Here is a 24661-nt window from a genome sequence, read left to right on the forward strand (position 1 = left end):
CAGCCGTGCTGTTGTAGCACTTCCTGAGATAGTGCTACTCCGACCAACAACTGCTCCCTGGACCTCGCCTTTATAAGGAGATCGTCCAAGTACGGGATAATTATAACTCCCTTCTTCTGAAGGAGTATCATCATTTCGGCCATTACTTTGGTAAATACCCTCGGTGCCGTGGACAGACCAAACGGCAACGTCTGGAATTGGTAATGGCAGTCCTGTACCACAAAACGGAGGTACAGCTGGTGAGGTGGGTAAATGGGGACATGTAGGTAAGCATCCTTGATGTCCAGTGATACCATGTAATCCCCCTCTTCCAGGCTTGCAATAACCGCCCTGAGCGATTCCATTTTGAACTTGAACTTCCTTATATAAAGTGTTCAAGGATTTCAAATTTAGAATGGGTCTCACCGAACCGTCTGGTTTCGGTTCCACAAACATTGTGGAATAGTAACCCCGTCCCTGTTGAAGAAGGGGAACTTTGATTATCACCTGCTGGAGGTACAGCTTGTGAATTGCCGCCAGTACTACCTCCCTGTCCTGGGGAGTAGCTGGCAAGGCTGATTTGAGGTAACGGCGAGGGGGAGACGTCTCGAACTCCAGCTTGTATCCCTGAGATACCACTTGTAGAACCCAGAGATCCACCTGTGAGCGAACCCACTGGTCGCTGAAGTTCCGGAGACGGGCCCCCACCGCACCTGGCTCCACATGTGGAGCCCCAGCGTCATGCGGTGGACTTAGTGGAAGCAGGGGAGGATTTTTGCTCTTGGGAACTGGCTGTATGGTGCAGCTTTTTCCCTCTACCCCTGCCTCTGGGCAGAAAGGACGCGCCTCTAACCAGCTTGCCTTTCTGAGGCCGAAAGGACTGTACTTGATAATACGGTGCTTTCTTAGGCTGTGAGGGAACCCGAGGTAAAGTCGACTTCCCAGCTGTTGCTGTGGATACGAGGTCCGAAAGACCATCCCCAAACAATTCCTCACCCTTATAAGGCAAAATTTCCATGTGCCTTTTAGAATCAGCATCACCTGTCCACTGCCGAGTCCATAATACTCTCCTGGCAGAAATGGACATTGCATTAATTCTAGATGCCAGCCGGCAAATGTCCCTCTGTGCATCTCTCATATATAAGACTACGTCTTTAATATGCTCTATGGTTAGCAATATAGTGTCCCTGTCAGGGAATCAATGTTATCAGACAGGGAATCAGACCATGCTGCTGCAGCACTACACATCCATGCTGAAGCAATAGCAGGTCTCAGTATAGTACCTGAGTGTGTATACACAGACTTCAGGATAGCCTCCTGCTTTCTATCTGCAGGCTCCTTTAAGGCGGCCGTATCCTGAGAAGGCAGTGCCACCTTTTTTGATAAGCGTGTGAGCGCCTTGTCCACCTTAGGGGATGTCTCCCAGCGTAACCTATCCGTTGGCGGGAAAGGGTACGCCATTAGTAACCGCTTAGAAATTACTAGTTTCTTATCTGGGGAACCCCACGCTTCTTCACACAATTCATTTAACTCATCAGATGGGGGAAAAGTCACTGGCTGCTTTTTCTCCCCAAACATAATACCCTTTTTTGTGGTAACCGGGTTAATGTCAGAAATGTGCAACACATTTTTCATTGCCGTAATCATGCATCGGATGGCCCTAGTGGATTGTATATTTGTCTCATCCTCGTCGACACTGGAGTCAGACTCCGTGTCGACATCTGTGTCTGCCATCTGAGGTAGCGGGCGTTTTTGAGCCCCTGACGGCCTCTGAGATGCCTAGGCAGGCGCGGGCCGAGATGCCGGCTGTCCCAAAACTGCGTCATCGAACCTTTTATGCAAGGAGTTGACACTGTCGGTTAATACCTTCCACATATCCATCCACTCAGGTGTCGGCCCCGCAGGGGGCGACAACACACTTATCGGCACCTGCTCCGCCTCCACGTAAGCGTCCTCATCAAACATGTCGACACAGCCGTACCGACACACCGCGCACACACACACACACACACACACACACACACACACAGGGAATGCTCTGACTGAGGAAAGGACCCCACAAAGTCCTTTGGGGAGACAGAGTATGCCAGCACACACCAGAGCGCTATATAACAGAGGGATATACACTATACACAAAGTGAATTTTCCCCCTATAGCTGCTTATATCACAATTTGCGCCTAAATTTATGTGCCCCCCCCTCTCTTTTTTACCCTTTCTGTAGTGTATACTGCAGGGGAGAGCCTGGGGAGCGTCCTTCCAGCGGAGCTGTGAATAGAAAATGGCGCTGGCTGTGCTGAGGGAGATAGCCCCGCCCCTTCAACGGCGGGCTTCTCCCGCTTTTTATAACGTTAATGGCGGGGGTTTCTGCACATATACAGTGTTAAACACTATTATGTGCTTTTTATTGCCAAAAGGTATATTAATTGCAGCCCAGGGCGCCCCCCCCAGCGCCCTGCACCCACCAGTGACCGGAGCGTGTGGTATGCTGTTGGAGCAATGGCGCACAGCTGCAGTGCTGTGCGCTACCTTATTGAAGACCGAAGTCTTCAGCCGCCGATTTCCTCCGGTTTCTTCCGTCTTCTGGCTCTGCAAGGGGGACGGCGGCGCGGCTCCGGGAACGGACGATCGAGGTCGGGCCCTGTGTTCGATCCCTCTGGAGCTAATGGTGTCCAGTAGCCTAGAAGCACAAGCTAGCTGCAAGCAGGTAGGTTTGCTTCTCTCCCCTAAGTCCCACGTAGCAGTGAGTCTGTTGCCAGCAGATCTCACTGAAAATAAAAAACATAAGAAATACTTTTCTTTTTAGTGAACTCAGGAGAGCCCACTAAGTGCATCCAGCTCAGGCCGGGCACAGATTCTAACTGAGGTCTGGAGGAGGGGCATAGAGGGAGGAGCCAGTGCACACCAGATGTATTACCTAATCTTTTCTTTAAAGAAGTGCCCAGTCTCCTGCAGAGCCCGTCTATTCCCCATGGTCCTTACGGAGTACCCAGCATCCACTAGGACGTCAGAGAAAAAGGGATACTAGCAATGTGTTCCAGGGCAAGATGTTATAGAAGCATGAAGAGCTCTGTGTCTAGGGGTAAGGTCTGCCAAGCACAAAAACAGCAACTCTGCTTTGCTTACTTTATGCGAGCCACTACTTTTTGTCCATGTTGTCCCTGTCAGATTACCTACTTGCATTTTGGCCAAGAGGGCTTGACAAAAATAAACGTGATACTTATCAAAGATAAAGAATATCAAGAGTGAAAAACAAAAAGTTCATATGCTGCCTCTCCGACACATAGGAGGCTCCACAACACTCCTTAAATAGATAGCATATACAGAAAAGTGTCCCAGATAAGGCGCAAAAATAAGAATTTACTTACCGATAATTCTATTTCTCGTAGTCCGTAGTGGATGCTGGGGACTCCGTCAGGACCATGGGGAATAGCGGCTCCGCAGGAGACAGGGCACAAAAGCAAGCTTTTAGGATCACATGGTGTGTACTGGCTCCTCCCCCTATGACCCTCCTCCAAGCCTCAGTTAGGTACTGTGCCCGGACGAGCGTACACAATAAGGAAGGATCTTGAATCCCGGGTAAGACTCATACCAGCCACACCAATCACACCGTACAACTTGTGATCTGAACCCAGTTAACAGTATGATAACAAAGAAGTAGCCTCTTAAAAAAGATGGCTCACAACAATAATAACCCGATTTTTGTAACAATAACTATGTACAAGTAATGCAGACAATCCGCACTTGGGATGGGCGCCCAGCATCCACTACGGACTACGAGAAATAGAATTATCGGTAAGTAAATTCTTATTTTCTCTAACGTCCTAGTGGATGCTGGGGACTCCGTCAGGACCATGGGGATTATACCAAAGCTCCCAAACGGGCGGGAGAGTGCGGATGACTCTGCAGCACCGAATGAGAGAACTCCAAGTCCTCTTTAGCCAGAGTATCAAATTTGTAAAATTTTACAAACGTGTTCTCCCCTGACCACGTAGCTGCTCGGCAAAGTTGTAATGCCGAGACCCCTCGGGCAGCCGCCCAAGATGAGCCCACCTTCCTTGTGGAGTGGGCTTTTACAGTTTTAGGCTGTGGCAGGCCTGCCACAGAATGTGCAAGTTGAATTGTGCTACAGATCCAACGAGCAATCGTCTGCTTAGACGCAGGAGCACCCATCTTGTTGGGTGCATACAAGATAAACAACGAGTCAGATTTTCTGACTCCAGCTGTCCTTGAAATATATATTTTCAATGCTCTGACAACGTCCAGTAACTTGGAGTCCTCCAAGTCGCTAGTAGCCGCAGGCACCACAATAGGCTGGTTCAAGTGAAAAGCCGAAACCACCTTAGGGAGAAAATGAGGACGTGTCCGCAGTTCTGCCCTGTCCGAATGGAAAATCAGATATGGGCTTTTGTACGATAAAGCCGCCAACTCTGAAACTCTCCTGGCTGAAGCCAGGGCCAATAGCATGGTTACTTTCCATGTAAGATACTTCAAATCTACCGATTTGAGAGGCTCAAACCAATGAGATTTGAGAAATTCCAAAACTACGTTTAGATCCCACGGTGCCACTGGAGGCACAATTGGGGGTTGTATATGTAGTACACACTTAACAAAAGTTTGTACTTCAGGCACTGAAGCCAATTCTTTCTGGAAGAAGATTGATAAGGCCGAAATTTGAACTTTAATAGACCCCAATTTGAGGCCCATAGACAATCCTGCCTGCAGGAAATGTAGGAATCGACCCAATTGAAATTCTTCCGTTGGGGCCTTCTTGGCCTCACACCACGCAACATATTTTCTCCAAATGCGGTGATAATGTTGTGCGGTCACTTCCTTCCTAGCTTTAATCAAGGTAGGAATAACTTCCTCTGGAATGCCCTTTTCTTTTAGAATCCGGCGTTCAACCGCCATGCCGTCAAACGCAGTCGCGGTAAGTCTTGGAACATACAAGGTCCCTGCTGAAGCAGATCCCGTCTTAGAGGTAGAGGCCACGGATCTTCCGTGAGCATCTCTTGAAGTTCCGGATACCAAGTTCTTCTTGGCCAATCCGGAGCCACTAGTATTGTTCTTACTCCCCTTTTCCGTATAATTCTCAGTACACCTTTGGTATGAGAGGCAGAGGAGGAAACACATACACTGACTGGTACACCCACGGTGTTACCAGAGCGTCCACAGCTATTTCCTGAGGGTCTCTTGACCTGGCGCAATATCTGTCCAGTTTTTTGTTGAGGCGAGACGCCATCATGTCCACCTTTGGTTTTTCCCAATGGTTCACAATCATGTGGAAAACTTCCGGATGAAGTCCCCACTCTCCCGGGTGAAGGTCGTGTCTGCTGAGGAAGTCTGCTTCCCAGTTGTCCACTCCCGGGATGAACACTGCTGACAGTGCTATGACATGATTTTCCGCCCAGCGAAGAATCCTTGCAGCTTCTGTCATTGCTCTTCTGCTTCTCGTGCCGCCTTGTCTCTTTACGTGGGCGACTGCCGTGATGTTGTCCGACTGGATCAACACCGGCTGACCCTGAAGCAGCGGTTTCGCCAAGCTTAGAGCATTGTAGATCGCTCTTAGCTCTAGTATATTTATGTGAAGAGACGTCTCCAGGTTTGACCATACACCCTGGAAGTTTCTTCCCTGTGTGACTGCTCCCCAGCCCCGTAGGCTGGCATCCGTAGTCACCAGGACCCAGTCCTGTATGCCGAACCTGCGGCCCTCTAACAGATGGGCACTCTGCAACCACCACAGGAGAGACAACCTTGTCCTTGGTGACAGTGTTATCCGCTGATGCATGTGCAGATGCGATCCGGACCATTTGTCCAGCAGATCCCACTGAAATATTCGTGCATGGAATCTGCCGAATGGAATTGCTTCGTAAGAAGCCACCATCTTTCCCAGGACTCTTGTGCATTGATGTACTGACACATTTCCTGGTTTTAGGAGGTTCCTGACAAGTTCGGATAACTCCCTTGCTTTCTCCTCCGGGAGAAACACCTTTTTCTGAACCGTGTCCAGAATCATTCCCAGGAACAGCAGACGTGTTGTCGGGGACAATTGAGATTTTGGAAGATTCAGAATCCACCCGTTTTGTTGAAGCACTACTTGGGTTAGTGCTACACCGACTTCCAGCTGTTCTCTGGACTTTGCCCTTATCAGGAGATCGTCCAAGTAAGGGATAATTAATACGCCTTTTCTTCGTAGAAGAACCATCATTTCGGTCATTACCTTGGTAAAGACCCGAGGTGCCGTGGACAAACCAAACGGCAGCGTTTGAAACTGATAATGACAGTCTTGTATCACGAACCTGAGATACCCTTGGTGTGAGGGGTAAATTGGGACATGCAGATAAGCATCTTTTATGTCCAGGGACACCATGAAGTCCCCTTCTTCCAGATTCGCTATCACTGCTCTTAGTGACTCCATCTTGAACTTGAATTTCTGTATGTACAGGTTCAAGGATTTCAGATTTAGAATAGGTCTTACCGAACCGTCCGGCTTCGGTACCACAAATAGTGTGGAATAATACCCCTTTCCCTGTTGTAGGAGGGGTACCTTGACTATCACCTGCTGAGAATACAGCTTGTGAATGGCTTCCAATACCGTCGCCCTTTCTGAGGGAGACGTTGGTAAAGCAGACTTTAGGAAACGGCGAGGGGGAGATCTTTCGAATTCCAACATGTAACCCTGAGATACTATCTGCAGGATCCACGGGTCCACCTGTGAGCGAGCCCACTGATTGATGAAAATCTTTAGTCGACCCCCCACCGCTCCTGAGTCCGCTTGTAAAGCCCCAGCGTCATGCTGATGGCTTTGTAGAACCCGGGGCGGGCTTCTGGTCCTGGGCAGGGGCTGCTTGCTGCCCTCTCTTACCCTTTCCTCTGCCTCGTGGCAGATAAGACTGTCCTTTTGCCCGCTTGTTTTTATAGGAGCGAAAGGACTGCGGCTGAAAAGACGGTGTCTTTTTCTGTTGGGAGGGGGTCTGAGGTAAAAAAGTGGATTTGCCGGCAGTTGCCGTGGCCACCAGATCCGATAGACCAACCCCAAATAATTCCTCTCCTTTATATGGCAATACTTCCATATGCCTTTTGGAATCCGCATCACCTGACCACTGTCGCGTCCATAAACTTCTTCTGGCAGATATGGACATCGCACTTACTCTCGATGCCAGAGTGCAAACATCCCTCTGAGCATCTCGCATATAAAGAAACGCATCCTTTAATTGCTCTAGAGTCAATAAAATACTGTCCCTATCCAGGGTATCAATATTTTCAGTCAGGGAATCCAACCACACTACCCCAGCACTGCACATCCAGGCTGAGGCTATTGCTGGTCGGAGTATAACACCAGTATGCGTGTATATACTCTTCAGGGTAGTTTCCAGCCTCCTATCTGCTGGATCCTTGAGGGCGGCCGTATCTGGAGACGGCAACGCCACTTGTTTTGATAAACGTGTGAGCGCTTTATCCACCCTAGGGGGTGTTTCCCAGCGCGCCCTAACCTCTGGTGGGAAAGGGTATAATGCCAATAACTTCTTAGAAATTAGCAGTTTTCTATCTGGGTTAACCCACGCTTCATCACACACGTCATTCAATTCCTCTGATTCTGGAAAAGCTACAGGTAGTTTTTTCACCCCCCACATAATACCCCTTTTTGAGGTACCTGCAGTATCAGAGATCTGCAAAGCCTCCTTCATTGCCGTGATCATATAACGTGTGGCCCTATTGGAAAATACGTTTGTTTCTTCACCGTCGACACTAGATTCATCTGTGTCGGTACCTGTGTCGACTGACTGAGGTAAGGGACGTTTTACAGCCCCTGACGGTGTCTGAGACGCCTGAGCAGGTACTAACTGGTTTTCCGGCCGTCTCATTTCGTCAACTGACTTTTGTAATGTACTAACATTATCACGTAATTCCATAATTAAAGCCATCCATTCCGGTGTCGACTCCCTAGGGGGTGACATCACCATTACCGGCAATTGCTCCGCCTCCACACCAACATCGTCCTCATACATGTCGACACACACGTACCGACACACAGCAGACACACAGGGAATGCTCTTATCGAAGACAGGACCCCACTAGCCCTTTGGGGAGACAGAGGGAGAGTTTGCCAGCACACACCAAAAGCGCTATAAAATGTATATAAACAACCCTAAAAGGTGTTGTTTTTGTTATATGCGCTTTAAATATATAAATATCGCCAAAATATGCCCCCCTTCTCTTTGTTACCCTGTTTCTGTAGTGCAGTGCAGGGGAGAGTCCTGGGAGCCTTCCTCACAGCGGAGCTGAGCAGGAAAATGGCGCTGTGTGCTGAGGAGAATAAGCCCCGCCCCCTTTTCGGCGGGCTTTTCTCCCGGGTTTTGAGATATCTGGCCTGGGTTAAATACATACATATAGCCTCAATGGCTATATGTGATGTATTCTTTGCCATCAAAGGTATTAAATATTGCTGCCCAGGGCGCCCCCAGCAGCGCCCTGCACCCTCCGTGACCGTTCAGTGTGAAGTGTGTAGCAACAATGGCGCACAGCTGCAGTGCTGTGCGCTACCTTTATGAAGGCTGAAGAGCCTTCTGCCGCCTGTTTCCGGACCCTCGATCTTCAGCATCTGTAAGGGGGATCGGCGGCGCGGCTCCGGGACGAACCCCAGGGTGACCTGTGTTCCGACTCCCTCTGAAGCTATGTCCAGTAGCCTAAGACTCCAATCCATCCTGCATGCAGGTGAGTTGAAAATCTCTCCCCTAAGTCCCTCGATGCAGTGAGCCTGTTGCCAGCAGGACTCACTGAAAATAATAAACCTAAAAACTTTTTCTAAGCAGCTCTTTAGGAGAGCCACCTAGATTGCACCCTGCTCGGACGGGCACAAAAACCTAACTGAGGCTTGGAGGAGGGTCATAGGGGGAGGAGCCAGTACACACCATGTGATCCTAAAAGCTTGCTTTTGTGCCCTGTCTCCTGCGGAGCCGCTATTCCCCATGGTCCTGACGGAGTCCCCAGCATCCACTAGGACGTTAGAGAAAAACAATTTCTCCTATAAAAAAAAAAAAAAAATGTGTATGAGTGTGATGCTTACTCTTTCCATAAAGTCCTTCACCTTGTATTTAGTCCAAGGATTTTTGCACAAAGTTTTCACAATGTAGTCATCATCTCAAAAGAAAGACATAATAGTGCAATACAGTCTAAAAATGGAACAGATTTTATTAGTACATCACACTCACAATATATAAAAGAAAACAAGCATATCACCACACATATGGTTATTGGGGTTCACCCTCTCCTCTCCAAAGCTAGTCCATTTCTCCTGGATAATTACGGAGCCACCGTCCCACCAGTTCGTGTCAGGTAAGGTTTCAAGGAGAAGTCTCCAATTCATTCAGAAAGCCACCAAACGCTTAACGCGTTTCGGATCCTCGTGCTTCTGATGGACAAAGATCCGAAAAACATTAAGCATTTGGTGGCTTTCTGAATGAATGAGACGTGGACTAGCTTTGAAGAGGAGAGGGTGAACCCCAATAACCACGTGTGGCGATATGCTTGTTTTCTTTTATATATTAGGAGTGTGACGTACTAATAAAATCTGTTCCATCTGGCCAAGATTTGCTTATTTGTAGGCCAGCCACGTTTGTGGAAACCAAACAGTACAAAAAGAGGATCTGACCTCATGATAGAGGTAATCCTCTCCACATAAATACAGAGAGCCCCTACAACATCCAAAGAACGCTCTTTGGAACACAAGTCTGAAGAGATAAAGGCTGGAACCACAATCTCTTGGTTAAGGTGAAAAAGAGGACACCACCTTAGGTAAATAACCCGGTCTAGTTCGTAGAACTGCCCAGTCACTGTGAAAAATCAAATAGGCGCTTTGTCCTGTCGTCCACCCTAAGTCAGACACCCGTCTTGCCGAGGCAATAGCCAGCAACAGGATCTTGGCAGTGAGACATTTAAGGTCAGCTGACTCAAGAGGTTCAAATGGAGACGCTTGCAGGGCTTTCAGTACAGCAGTTAAATCCCATAGAGCCACATAAGGGTCATAGGGAGGCTGAATATTAAGTACGCCCTGAGTGAAAGTATGAACGTCAGGATAGACACAATTTGTCTCTGAAACCATACCAACTAGGCAGATACGTGAACCATGAGGGAGGCCAGACAGAGTCCAAAGTCAAGGCCTCGCTGCACAAAAGCCAGATTTTGGAAGTTCTGAATGTAGACACATCATAATTCTTATAAGCACAACATGTGAAGTAAGAATTGCAAACCCTGTATTAAATCCGGGCAGAGGCCGGGTTGCGGGCTTTCACCATAGTCTGGATAACCACCTCGGGGAAACCTTTGGCCCTCAGGAGTGATGCTTCAAGAGCCATGCCATCAAAGCCAGTCTGGCCAGGTCTGGGTAGAGATAAGGGCCCTGCACGAGGAGGTCCGGGTGCTGAGGAAGTAGAAGGGGGTTCTCTTTCGACAAACCGTGCAGGTCTGAGAACCAATGCCTTTGAGGCCAAGCTGGGGTGACTAGAAACAGTATTCCTCCTTTTTTGAAGTTCCATAGGACCATGGGCTGGAGTGACACTGGAGGGAACATGTAGGGCAGCCGAAAGTTCAATGGAACCGCCAGTGTGTCCACGAACGCTGCTTGAGGATGCCTGGTCCTTGATCAGAAGACCGGAACCTTGTGATTGTGTCGAGATGACATTAGGTCTACGTCCGGTAGGCCCCATCTGTACACTAGGAGTTAAGACTTCCAGATGAAGACTCCCTCAGTCGCAAGGGCGTGCATGCCGGAGAGTGAAGTCTGCTTCCCAGTTCAGGACACCTGGAATGAACACTGCCGATATGGCTGGCAGATGGCGTTACGCCCAACAAAGGATTTTTGACACTTCCATCATTGCCAAGCGGCTTCAAGAGCCGCCTTGATGGTTTATGTATGCCACTGTGGTGGCATTGTCTGATCGTACTTGAACAGGCCTGTTCTGTACTAGAGGTATGGCAAGGAATTGAACACTGCCCTCAGCTCCAGAATATTTATTGGAAGGAGTGATTCCTCTTCGATCCAACGACCTTGAAAAGAGTGTTGCTCCATCCTTTCAGACAGGTGTTCGTTGTCAGCAGAACCCAGTCGGGGACCCAGAAGGGACGGTCCCTGCTCTTGCTGGTCCTGGATTCACCAGGTCAGCGACAGGTAAACCTCCAGAGTCAAAGAGATCATGTGAAATCTGATCCAATGAGGCATGCCGTCCCACTTGAACAGTATTAACCTGTGTAATGGGCGGGAATGGAATGGAGCGTACTCTACCATGTCAAAGGCCGATACTATCAGGCCAAGTACTTGCATCGTCGAGTATATAGACACTCTGGCATAATAAGGAAGCATCTTATCCTGTCCTGAATCTTCAGGACTTATTCTGGAGACAGAGCCAGTCTTCTGACTGTGTGTCCAGGAGTGCCCCCCAGGTGCACCATGCTCTGAGCTGGAACCAGCGAGGACTACTTCCATTTGAAAATCAACCCGTGGGCTTGCAGGAATGGTACCTTCAGTTGCAGATGACAGGGGAGGATTTTGTAGGAATTTGCCAGAATCATCAGGTCATCTAGATACGACTGGATGCTGACTCCCTGGCAACGGAGATGAGTCGTCATAACAGGCATGACCTTGTGAAGGTCCAAAGATCTGTAGCCAGTCCAAATGGCAGAGCCTGGAATTGGAATGGAGGTTGCCATTAGCAAACCGCAGAAACTGGCAAAAAGTATATGCAGGTATGCATCCTGTATATCCAGGGATACCATATAGTCTCCAGTTCCCTAGCCAGTACAATGTAGCGCATTGTTTCCATATGAAACCTGGACACTAAAACTTGTTCAAAGACGAGATTTAGGCCGGAAGGACCCACTGAGTTTTGGGTCAGAAACATGGTCGAACATTAACCTCTACCTCTCTGGGACTGAGGTACCGGCACAATCACTTCTGTACGCAGGAGGGAACTCACCACAGTTCGTAGAGATTGCACCTTTAACGGATCTGAAAGGAGGGCCTCAGTGCAAAACTGGCGAGGGGGACGTCTCTTGAAAGAGACCGAGAACCCGTGGACAGCGGTGGAGTTTCCCATTGTTACATGACTCTGCAGGGAGAGGATAGCGAGCTAAGGCACGTTTTTGGCAGAGGGAATATCCTCCCTGGATCAAACCAGGGTTCCAGTCTGATGTCCACAAAATAATCAGAATGTGTTAATATAACTTATCAGTTTTCTTTGCCACAGTAGTGGAATCCTCCTCTTTAAAGGAAATGCTTCTTAGCAACAACTAAGGCTGGGACATCAATCTGCAAGGAAGAATCCTCATTAGTGACACAGGATTCAGTGTCTGACAGGACCGTATGCTGTCCCTCCTCTTCAGATGAAACCTCAGAGAGAATTTTGAATTGCGAGGAGGAAGCAGCCCACTTAGAGGACCCAGAAATACGGGAGTGACCTGGTGTAGGTTTTTGTCTAACCAAAGACTGATACATTGCTGCACTTGGTTAGACAATTTTTTCGCCCAAGGAAGATTAAACAATGGGACAATGGGGCAGATGTATTAACCTGGAGAAGGCATAAAGAAGTGATAAACCAGTGAAATGTGCAAGGTGATAAAGGCACCAGCCAATCATATCCTAACTGTTAATTTACATATTGGAGCTGATTGGCTGGTACCTTATCACCTTGCACATATCACTAGTTTATCACTTCCTTATGCCTTCTACAGGTTAATGCATCTGCCCCAATATTAGGTGCAGGGGTCATTCCACATCAAATCAACACAGCCATTTTCATGACCATCAGCGATTTCAATGAAATTTGCTGTGCTTGTTAGGTATGACGAGAAACTAATCTACACCAAATTTCAACATCATAGGTTGGATATTTTTGGAGGTGGAGCCATTTAAAAATGAACAAAACATGCATATTTTAGTACTACCTTACTAAAATAGGATTTTGGTACTCACCGTTAAATCCTTTTCTCCTAGTCCGTAGAGGATGCTGGGGACTCCAAAAGGACCATGGGGATTATACCAAAGCTCCAGAACGTGAGGGAGAGTGCGGACGACTCTGCAGCACCGACTGAGCAAACGCCAGGTCCTCATCGGCCAGGGTATCGAACTTATAGAATTTAGCAAAAGTGTTCGAACCCGACCAAGTAGCCGCTCGGCAAAGCTGTAGTGCCGAAACACCTCGGGCAGCCGCCCAAGATGAGCCCACCTTTCTGGTAGAATGGGCTTTAACCGCCTTCGGCACCGGTAACCCCACCGAAGAATGAGCCTGTTGGATCGTACTACAAATCCAGCGTGCAATAGTCTGTTTTGACGCGGGATGACCAACCTTGTTGGCCGCATACAAAACAAAACGCTTCAGTTTTTCTAGTAACAGCTGTCCTAGAAACGTAAACTTTTAACGCTCTTACAACATCCAGAGATTTTGGAATCGCCACTTCTTCCGAAGCTACTGGAACCACAATAGGTTGGTTATTAATGTGAAATGACGAAACCACCTTTGGTAGAAATTGTTGACGAGTCCTCAATTCCGCCCTATCCGCAAGAAAAATCAAGTACGGACTCTTATGAGATAAAGCTGCCAATTCCGATACTCGGCTGGCAGATGCCAGCGCCAAAAGCATAACCACGTTCCAAGTGAGAAATTTTAATTCAACCTTCCGCAAAGGTTCAAACCAGGAAGACATGAGGAACCGCAAGACGACATCAAGGTCCCATGGCACTACAAACGGTGATAGTGATATGCATTACACCCTTCACAAAAGTCTGAACCTCTGGGAGGGTAGCTAACTCTTTTTGAAAGAAAATAGACAAAGCCGAAATGTGCACTTTGATGGAACCCAATTTCAGGCCTGCATCTACACCCGCCTGTAAAAAGTGGAGAAAACGACCCAAGTGAAAATCCTCTGCAGGAGCCTTTTTAACCTCACACCAGGAAACGTATTTCCTCCAGATACGGTGATAGTGTTTCGCCGTAACCTCTTTCCTAGCCTTAATGAGAGTTGGAATGACCTCCCTGGGAATACCCTTACGAGCTAAGATCTGGCGCTCAACCTCCATGCCGTCAAACGCATCCGCGGTAAGTCCGGAAACACGCATGGCTCCTGTAACAACAGATCCTCCCTTAGAGGAAGCGGCCAAGGATCTTCCACCAGCAAGTCCTGAAGATCCGGGTACCAGGCCCTTCTTGGCCAGTCTGGAACGACGAGAATCGCCTGAACCCTTGCTTGACGAATGATCCCCAGCACCTTTGGAATGAGAGGAAGAGGAGGGAACACATACACCGACTGGAAGACCCACGAGACACCAGGGCGTCCACCGCCGTGGCTTGTGGGTCCCTTGTCCTGGAACAATACCTCGGGAGCTTCTTGTTGAGCCGAGACGCCATCATGTCTATCAACGGAATTCCCCAGCGTCCTGTCACTTCTGCAAAAACCTCTTGGTGCAGAGCCCACTCTCCCAGATGAAGGTCGTGTCTGCTGAGGAAATCCGCTTCCCAGTTGTCCACCCCCGGTAGGAAGACTGCTGACAGTGCGCTGACGTGTTGTTCCGCCCAGTGAAGTATCTTTGTGGCCTCCGCCATTGCCGCTCTGCTCCTTGTTCCGCCTTGCCGGTGTATATGGGCCAACGCTGTGATGTTGTCTGACTGTACCAGGACCGGTCGACCCTGAAGAAGACTTCTTGCTTGGAGCAGGCCGTTGTTAATGGCTCTTAACTCTAGAACATTTATGTGGAGACAGGCTTCCTGGGGCGACCATTTTCCCTGGAAATTTCTTCCTTGGGTGACTGCGCCCCAGCCCCGGAGACTTGCATCTGTTGTCAAAAGTACCCACTCCTGGATACCGAATCAACGTCCCCCCAGGAGGTGATTCACTTGTAGCCACCACAGGAGAGAAATTCTGGCTCTGGGAGATAAACTTATCTTCCGGTGAATGTGTAGCTGAGACCCGGACCATTTGCTCAGCAAGTCCCACTGAAACACGCGGGCGTGAAATCTGCCGTATGGAATGGCTTCGTACGCCGCAACCATCTTCCCCAGAACCCGAGTACAATGATATATCGACACACTCGACGGCTTCAGAAGTTCTCTGACCATAGTCTGTAATTCCAGAGTCTTTTCTTCTGGAAGGAATACCTTCTGTAACTCCGTGTCTAGAATCATGCCCAGAAACGTAAGCCGAGTGATCGGAATCAACTGGGATTTCGGCAAATTGAGGACCCATCCGTGTTGTCGCAGGACCAATAGATACAACTCCACACTTTTCAGTAATCGTTCCTTGGACCTCGCCTTTATCAGGAGATCGTCCAAGTAGGGGATAATTGAAACCCCTTGTTTGCGAGGAAGCACCATCATTTCCGCCATGACCTTGGTGAAAATCCTCGGAGCCGTGGAAAGCCCAAACGGCAACGTCTGAAATTGGTAATGAGAATCCTGTATATCGCAAACCTGAGGAAAGCCTGATGCGGAGGATATATCGGGACATGTAAGTAGGCATCCTTTATGTCGACTGACGCCATAAAATCCCCCCCTTCTAGGCTGGAGATCACAGCTCGAAGGGATTCCATCTTGAACTTGAAAACTTTCAAGTATGGATTGAGGGATTTTAAATTTAGAATTGGTCTGACCGAACCGTCTGGTTTCGGCACAACAAAGAGGCTCGAGTAGAACCCCTCCCCCCCCTGAGACGAGGGAACGGGAATAATGACCCTCTGTAGACACAGTTTTTGAATCGCTGCTAGCACCACCTCCCTGTCCGGAAGACCTACTGGTAATGCCGAAATGAAGAACCGGTGAGGGGGCATCTCCTGAAACTCCAGTTTGTATCCCTGAGACACGATCTCTAGTACCCAGGGATCCAGGCCTGATTGAATCCAGACCTGACAAACTTCGTAGACGGCCCCCCACCGGTTCGGACTCCCCCAGGGAAGCCCCAGCGTCATGCGGTGGACTTGGTAGCAGCAAGGGAGAACTTTTGGTCCTGGGCGCCTGAACCTGCAGTAGGTTTCCTTCCCCTTCCTCTACCTTTTGAAGCGAGGAAGGACGAGCCTTTTCCACGCCTGTATTTATTGTGACGAAAGGACTGCATCTGCTGATGTGGTGCCTTTTTCTGTTGTGTGGGAACATAAGTCGCGGTCGAGACCAGGTCAGCCAAGCCGTCCCCAAACAAGACAGTACCTTTGAAGGGTAGCACTTCCATAGCCCTCTTGGAATCGGTATCAGCGTTCCATTGATGGATCCACAGGGCCCTCCTAGCTTATATCGACATGGCATTGGTTCTTGAACCCAAGAGACAGACGTCCCTCGCGCGATCCTTTATGTAATCTGCAGCGTCCTTAATATAACCAAGAGTTAGAAGGACATTATCTTTATCCAGAGTATCCATATCATTAGCTAAATTCTCAGCCCATTTAGCAATAGCACTACTCACCCATACCGACGCCACAGCGGGTCTGAGCAATGCACCTGAATTAGCGAAAATGGACTTCAGAGACGTCTCCAGCTTGCGATCCGCCGGATCTTTGAGAGCTGCCGTGTCAGGAGACGGAAGCGCCACTTTCTTAGACAAACGAGATAAAGCTTTGTCAACAGTTGGAGATGTCTCCCATTTTTCCCTGTCCTCAGAGGGGAAAGGATACGCCATATAAATCCTCTTGGGAATCTGCCATTTCTTATCCGGCGACTCCCTCGCCTTTTCACAACGAGTATTCATTTCATGAGATGGGGGAAATTTCACCTCAGGTTTTTTTCCCTTGAACAAGCAAATCCTAGTTTCCTGTACCGCAGGTTCATCAGAAATGTGTAAAACATCTTTTATAGCCACAATCATGTACTGAATACTCTTAACTAAACGTGGATGTAACGCTGCCTCAGTGAAATCGACGTCGGAATCGGAGTCCGTGTCGGTATCAGTATCTACCACCTGAGTAAATGGCCGCTTTTGCGCCCCAGACGGGGTCTGAACCTGAGACAAAGCCTCTTCCATGGACTTTTTCCACACCTGGGTCTGTGCCTCAGACTTATCTAATCTCTGTGATAAGGAAGCTACATTCGAGTTTATCGTACTGAGCAATGCTAGCAAATCAGGTGTCGGCTGCGTCGACAGTCCCAACTCTAGCCCCGCATCCGCTCCCCCAATAACCTCCTCCGGTGAATAAGCTTCAGCCTCAGACATGCCGACACGTAGTACCGACACACCACAACACACAGAACGTCCCTGCTAGGTGACAGGCCTACAATAAAGGCCAGAGAGAGGACACAGAGGGAGTATGCCAGCTCACACTTCAGCGCCCATATATCGCAAAAAAGATATATGTACCCAGCGCTGCCTTATCTCACTATTAAGCACCACACTGCGGCCCCCCTCTGAAAAAGCCCCCACCCCCGTTACTTGGAGAAGCGTGGAGGTCCCCGCAGCGTCTCTATCCCTCAGCAGCGTGTTGCAGGGAAAATGGCGCCGGTGAGCTGCGGGACGAAGCTCCGCCCCTTCCCGGCGCGCTTCGGCCCGCCAAATTCAAAACGGTTTAAAAATGCCGGCGGGGGTCTATACACGGTGCCGAGGCACCCACAATCTTTGTGCCGCCCTGAGAAACTTCAGTAACATTCTGCCCAAGGCGGCGGCACCCCCCCCCCCCCCCCCCCCCCAGCACCCAGTGAAATACCGTTGGTGATGTGTGTGGGAGCATGGAGCACAGCGTTACCGCTGTGCTGTACCTTCCGTCACTGAAGTCTTCTGCCGTCCTGAAGTCTTCTGATCTTCTCATACTCACCCGACTTCTGTCTTCTGTGAGGGGGTGATGGCGTGGCTCCGGGAACAAGCAGCTAGGCGCACCAAGTGATCGAACCCTCTGGAGCTAATGGTGTCCAGTAGCCGAGAAGCAGAGCCTTGAAACTCACAGAAGTAGGTCCTGCTTCTCTCCCCTCACTCCCACGCTGCAGGGAGCCTGTAGCCAGCAGTGCTCCCTGAAAATAAAAAACCTAACAAAAAGTATTTTCTAGAGAAACTCAGTAGAGCTCCCCTAGTGTGCATCCAGTCAGTCCTGGGCACAAAGTCTAACTGAGGTCTGGAGGAGGGGCAGAGAGGGAGGAGCCAGTTCACACCCAGTCTTAAGTCTTTTTAGTGTGCCCAAGCTCCTGCGGATCCAGTCTTTACCCCATGGTCTCCACCCCAGCATCCTCTAGGACGTAAGAGAAATTAAAATTTAAGTGAAAAGATCTAGCCATAAGCTTCAAAATGACACTAATTTCATCTCTCTGCCTGTAACTTGAGTTCTAATTAAGACAGAGAGATGAAATTAGTGTCATTTTGAAGCTTATGACTAGATCTTTTCACTTAAATTTTAATTTAGTAAGGTAGTACTAAAATTTGCATGTTTTGTTCATTTTTAAATGGCTCCACCTCCAAAAATATCCAACCTATGATGTTGAAATTTGGTGGAGATTAGTTTTTCCCCTCATCCTACTGGTACACCAAATTTCATAAAAATCGGAAAGGGTCAGTAAAATTTTTATGTTTTTTTGAGTTGATTTGATATGGAATGAGCCGCAGTGCACCGGTGGTCCTATAGGGGGCGCTTATGCGTTTCACCAGTGTACGGAGAATAATGAAGGGGATAAAACCCCGAAACGTTGATGAGTGAATAAAGCACGTTTGTTTTATTACAAATCCTGGAGTGCCGCTGTTTTCTGGAAGATACAGAAAAGAAATGGATATATATATATATATATATATATATATATATATATATATATATATATATATATATCTATATCTATATCTATATCTATATCAGTGTGAGGCAGCTCCAGGGCGGGAAAATCTACTCTGAGTCGGCGCCCTGAGCCGGAGGAAGGGCTACAGGTCAAGCACTGGTTCCCCTATGCTGGACTTCCATCGCCAGTACTACAGAGCCTTATTAAATGGGTGTTCGTACACCCGACCTGTACTCTTACGCCCTGGCGGTCTAGTGGGGTCCCTGCTTGGTGACAGTGTCCACGCCAGTGCTGCGACCCATCTCCCTAGGTCGCGCAGATGTTACGCGATTTAATGGCGGGTCCCGCCTGGGGGACCTCTTACCTCCTCCCCGTAGCAGCCACACGATCCAGGAGAGCGGTCTGCGATTGTGCGCCTAAGCCGGAGCGTCTCTGCTGCAAGTAACCGGGAACAGAGCCAAGGGAGTATGCAACACCACTTGGGAGGTGATGGAGCTGCAGCGCTGAAGTGTCTCCTGACATACAGCGCTGAAAGTCCAGTTGAAGAAATCTTCTTAGAAAAGCTTTTTCAGGGCTGCCCAGTGCAGCCCTCCTGTTAGGTGACCTGCTGCTGCAGGCACCAACTCAAAACTGAGCTCCAGTGCCTGGAGGTGGGGTTTAAAGTGGAGGCCACAAGCATCCTGGGACAGCCTAAAGTTTTAGCCTGTTGGTGCCTCTGTATCAAGATCCACTCTACACCCCGATGTTTTCCTGTGGAAACCAAATGTATCCTGCTGCAGAAAACCCCAATATTTTGTGAGGTTGAAGCATGTCCCAGCAGTGGGAGAAACTCACTGTCACTTTGCTGAGCAATAAAGAGCACATGGTATTTTCTAGGGGCCTTATGAGCATTAGAAATTGCTGAGCAAATATCTGTCTACAAGGTCAAGGAGTTCACACAACTGTCTGGTTATGCTGGCTGACAGACGTTTCTCATAATGTCTAAGATGAGCACAATATAGCAAACAGTTTATACAATTCAAATAGGAGAATATTTTAATCTATACTGAAGGCCCTGCATGCCTAAAATATTAAAATACATTACAAATGCTACAAAGCAGTGTACTCACCTGTAGGGGGAGCTGCTGCACAAAGTTTGGAGGCACCAGGTGCTGCAGAGGCGAGATCACCAACAGCCTGCGGAGGTGTAAGTGCCCTGGTGCCAGATAGTGGTGACCCCATGTGTCGTGAATCCTGTTGACTCAGTAGAGGTCCAGGTTGCGTTTGAGTATGTTTTCGTAACAAAGTGCTAGAAATTTCAGGACTGGTGCAAGAAACTGGAGTAACAACAGGCACTGGAAGCCTCTGGGTACAGAGTGTGGTTCCTGCCGTACTCTCCGTTTTCAGCACATGATTTGGGAGAACAGTCGCTGTGGGAGGCGTACCTGACCGAGGCCGTGCTTGCCGCTGGGAAAGTACAGAAATGCCAGTGCTAGCTCCAGTTAGCCTTTGATGGTCAATCAATTGTTCCATAGGGCTTGGGCTAGCATTGTAAGTATGTGGCCCATTTGATTTAGATTCTGATACAGCAGGTCCATTGGAAGTGCCAGAGTTGGCCAAGAGGCGCGGTTTCACCAGATAAGTCGCATCTTCTTCCAATGTCGTAGACTGACTGCTGGGACACAAAGATGAAGGAAGCTGAGGCTTGCCATCAGCATGCTGGTGAGAGTTGGAAATGGATCCATCAGGTGCAATGACCGGTTTGACATCCAACAAGTCTACGTCATCTGATCCCCAGGATGGCAACTGCTTAGCAGATAAGTATTTCAGTATGCTGCACTGAAGAGCAACAACACTACGGAGCCACTAAAGAAAATAAAAATCATAAACAAAAAAAAAGGTCAAAACATGTGGATTAAAAGCTATAAATACATCACCAATTATTTATAATTTGCAAATATAAATGCAATGTAAGATGAAGCCATTTGTGGTTCTCTAGCGGTTGTAGAAATATCAATATACAACTCTATGGATAAATGATTGGTTAAATAAAACAGCCAATTATAATCATTCTCCTTTGACAAACAAACCATTCTTAAGTGGATGTGTCACCTACACAGAGAGGAGGCATCTCTTTTGCGGACTGAACCAGTATACAGCCAATTAGTTTGTTTAGATCCATTTACATGACTAACATTTACTAATATTATAGAATTAACGAAAGTAATGCGCACGTTAGGCTCCTCCAAGCATATTGCAGCACTTGTAGGTTCCTCCTGGAGTTAAAAAAACAGTTCTAAAAAAAGACTGGGAAAGTAAGGGTAATAAGAGGACTGGTTTTGTACTCACCTCTTGTTGCTCTGCTTGGTTAGCTAAGTGCTCAGAATGCAGTAGACGCTTTTGCGATTCATCAGGTACACCATTACAAATAAGCTCTCCATCCCGTATACCTGCAGGAGGCAGTAATTGCTGAGGCGATTGGTACTGGGCCTTGATGGCTTCAGGAACCTAAGATTTATACAGTAAAATGAAGATATGTAAAGTGATTGGTATAGCATATTTAAAAGGTGCAATTGCAAATGGAATAACCAAATGCATCAATATCTTGATAATAATGAATATTCGTAAATAAATGGAATTTCAAATACAAATGTAATCTCTGTAGTTCAGTAACTATTGAGAACTATATCTGATGCTTTTCTACTAACCCAATCTCTGTTCTACATACACTGTTAAGTGCCAACCTTAATTTTTATTTAAATGGTTTCAATCTAAAACAAAACTGTCAGCCTAAAAACTATTTCAAGATTATTCACCTTGACTGTGTTTTTCCTGGCTGTCGGCAGCACCCTGCGGTTAGGTGGATGTATTTTATGGATGCGGCTCAGAAAGTCCAGCTTCACCGCATGCTGGGAAATGGTGTCCTGGAAGCGGTCAAATACCTGGCACCGATTACTCAGGGTCATACTCTTCTGGTTCAGCTAAAAAGGACACAAAGGTGATAAAAGGACATAATGACATCTTCATCTGAGGAAAACAAGCTGCTAATTTTCATGAGGGCACAACTAAAAAGGAATACATATTTGGCGGCAGACGGGATTACGGCTGTCACTATACCGGCAGCGGCATCCAGTCTGTCGGAATCCCCTCGCCGGCTCGCTACGCTTTGCTCGCCACATGTTATATTCCCAGAATGGGAATGCCCCGCTTTCGTCAGAATTTGGGGCGGCGGCATTTGACAGGCTGTCGGGATTCCGGCATCAGTCTGCTGAAGGCAGGGATCCCGATAGCCTAATATTTGTGTAGTTCTTATTCCGATTACTCACATCAGCAAATCAGTACAGAAATGCCAACAATTCCAAAAAGACTCACCACAATGTGCTCAATATGGTTGGGACACATCCAGCGGCCGGTTGGCATGGCAGTGAGAGGAGGGTCCAAACAGTCCATATGGAACAAGAGGGGGCAGTAATCGCACTGAATTAAAGGTGCCACACGACAGCTCCTGACAGAGAAATAAACATTTTACAAAGATATTCAGCACAGAGCTTGACTTTTCTTCATTTGTCATCACGAGTAAGGCTTGGGGGGGGGGGGGGGGGGAGCTGTGTTCAATTAAGTGCCGTTTTTTTGACACTGTATTCAATTGCGGGTGTTTTCGCACTTTTTTAATCCATGTTCGCCCATGCAGTTTCACTTTTTTTTATTTTGCCAAATCGGCATGTGTGAAATTGCGGCAAAAATGGGCGAATTCACTAAAAAAACACATGTATTGGCGGTGAATTTGCCTATACCTGTGGTTTTCGCCAGTGTCGTTTTTACCCCCCTTAGCCAAAGTAAGACAGCTCATACAGTGCTCCCAGTGATGGGTGGAATCCTTGTGTGCAATTATCAAAGAAAGGCCCTGAGGGCAGTTACTATACATGCCTGTTACAAGTGAAGCAGACTTTAACTGGTAGAGGAACTAGGCCATTGTGATCCAACTCATGCTGTGCTTTCTTTACATTTTTTCCCGTCATTTCCTCTTTCCTCCGCCGTTTGCTGGTGCCTGTGGAAAAGTTGGTAATTACTCAGCACATTGTTACATTAAGTTTCAAGCAACAAATGCCACTTGTCCATGAGATTCTAAGACTCAAGTCAACCATTAGCACATGCTGGAAGATGAATCTGGTGAGATACCTGCAGCAACCTTAGTGGGCCAGAGTAAATTATAATCCTCATCACTGACCTGGAAGTGCTGTGGTGCAGGTGAGTTCATTGGGCAACTGGAACTGGGTAGGATTGCGCTCCATAGCTGCCGCAATGAGGAGCTGAAACGGTCTCTTTAGCTGAGAATGACTGCAATCAGACTCCGTAGAAGGTTCGTCATCCACATCAATCATGTCCTCATCCATGTCATTCTGCTCAGAATTGGGTGTATCAGTGCTAGCACTGGAAGTAGGGGTGCCTGGGCGGCTTACCCTCCTCTCCAACACCTTAGCTTGGGCAAGGGCTCGAAAGCTGCCAGCAGCTCGCTCAGAAAAATCGATGTCACTGGTGGGCGACACAGTCCTCCTCCCATATCTGTCAAACAATCCATTAACTTGGCCCAGTTCCTTCTTCCGTTCACGTTTCTGCAAGGAGAAGAGTGAAACAAACAGCCATGTTTATGTGATCGCGATATCGAATCCTAGCCAAAAGATGCTCAATCTTTGCTAGGTTAGTGAAATTTCAGCAAGGTACAGCGGTGTAGGGTGTAATGGGAGACCTACAATAGTCGTCCTGACATATCAGTTCACAAGGTAAACAACCACAGCATGGCTAGCTTACAGTAAAGAGTTGTCATCGCAAAATAAACGGAATGACCTTTATTTGTATCATATTTGGAAACTTAAAATAATATTTTACTTACCGGTAAATCTATTTCTCGTAGTCCGTAGAGGATGCTGGGACTCCGTAAGGACCATGGGGAATAGACGGGCTCTGCAGGAGATAGGGCACTTTAAGAAAGCTTTGGACTCTGGGTGTGCACTGGCTCCTCCCTCTATGCCCCTCCTCCAGACCTCAGTTAGGGAAACTGTGCCCAGAGGAGATGGACAGTACGAGGAAGGATTTTTGTAAGTAAGGGCGAGATCCATACCAGCCACACCAATCACACCGTATAACTTGTGATAAACTTACCCAGTTAACAGTATGAACAACAACATAGCCACGGTTCAACCGATAAACTATAACATAACCCTTATGTAAGCAATAACTATATACAAGTCTTGCAGAAGAAGTCCGCACTTGGGACGGGCGCCCAGCATCCTCTACGGACTACGAGAAACAGATTTACCGGTAAGTAAAATCTTATTTTCTCTAACGTCCTTGAGGATGCTGGGACTCCGTAAGGACCATAGGGATTATACCAAAGCTCCCAAACGGGCGGGAGAGTGCGGATGACTCTGCAGCACCGATTGAGCAAACAGGAGGTCCTCCTCAGCCAGGGTATCAAACTTATAGAACTTTGCAAAGGTGTTAGATCCCAACCAAGTAGCTGCTCGGCACAACTGTAATGCCGAGACCCCTCGGGCAGCCGCCCAAGAAGAGCCCACTTTCCTAGTGGAATGGGCCTTAACCGATTTCGGTAACGGCAATCCTGCCGTAGAATGCGCCTGCTGAATCGTGCCACAGATCCAGCGAGCAAGTCTGCTTTGAAGCAGGAGCGCCAACCTTGTTGGCCGCATACACAACAAACAGCTTCAGTCTTCCTGATTCTAGCCGTTCTGGTCACATAAATCTTCAAAGCCCTGACCACATCCAGGGACTTGGAATCCTCCAAGTCCCGTGTAGCCACAGGCACGACAATAGGTTGGTTCATATGAAAAGATGAGACCACCTTTGGCAGAAATTGAGGACGAGTCCTCAACTCTGCCCTATCCACGTGATAAACCAAGTATGGCCTTTTATGTGATAAAGCAGCCAATTCCGAAACACGTCTAGCCGAAGCTAATGCCAGCAA

The 24661-nt window shown here is 48.0% G+C and overlaps 1 protein-coding gene across 4 annotated transcripts in view; it reads right to left on the bottom strand.

The window, feature by feature from the left end:
* The window catches only part of PHF12 (PHD finger protein 12), a 252771-nt gene that overhangs the window by 129358 nt on the left and 98752 nt on the right, over positions 1-24661 (bottom strand). For all 4 annotated transcript variants that reach the window (XR_010241510.1, XM_063955905.1, XM_063955904.1 and 1 more), the window contains exons 4-9: positions 22907-23291; positions 22606-22726; positions 22051-22183; positions 21495-21659; positions 21028-21186; positions 19809-20544 (exon numbers count right to left, since the gene is read on the bottom strand). Coding sequence is in view for 3 of the 4 variants with exons in the window: in XM_063955905.1 (XP_063811975.1) it covers positions 19809-20544; positions 21028-21186; positions 21495-21659; positions 22051-22183; positions 22606-22726; positions 22907-23291 (1699 nt within the window). In the remaining variant the exon portion in view is untranslated. The remainder of the gene's footprint in view (positions 1-19808; positions 20545-21027; positions 21187-21494; positions 21660-22050; positions 22184-22605; positions 22727-22906; positions 23292-24661) is intronic.

Source organism: Pseudophryne corroboree, chromosome 2 (genome assembly GCF_028390025.1).
Source record: "Pseudophryne corroboree isolate aPseCor3 chromosome 2, aPseCor3.hap2, whole genome shotgun sequence".
Taxonomy (NCBI): Eukaryota; Metazoa; Chordata; class Amphibia; order Anura; family Myobatrachidae; genus Pseudophryne; species Pseudophryne corroboree.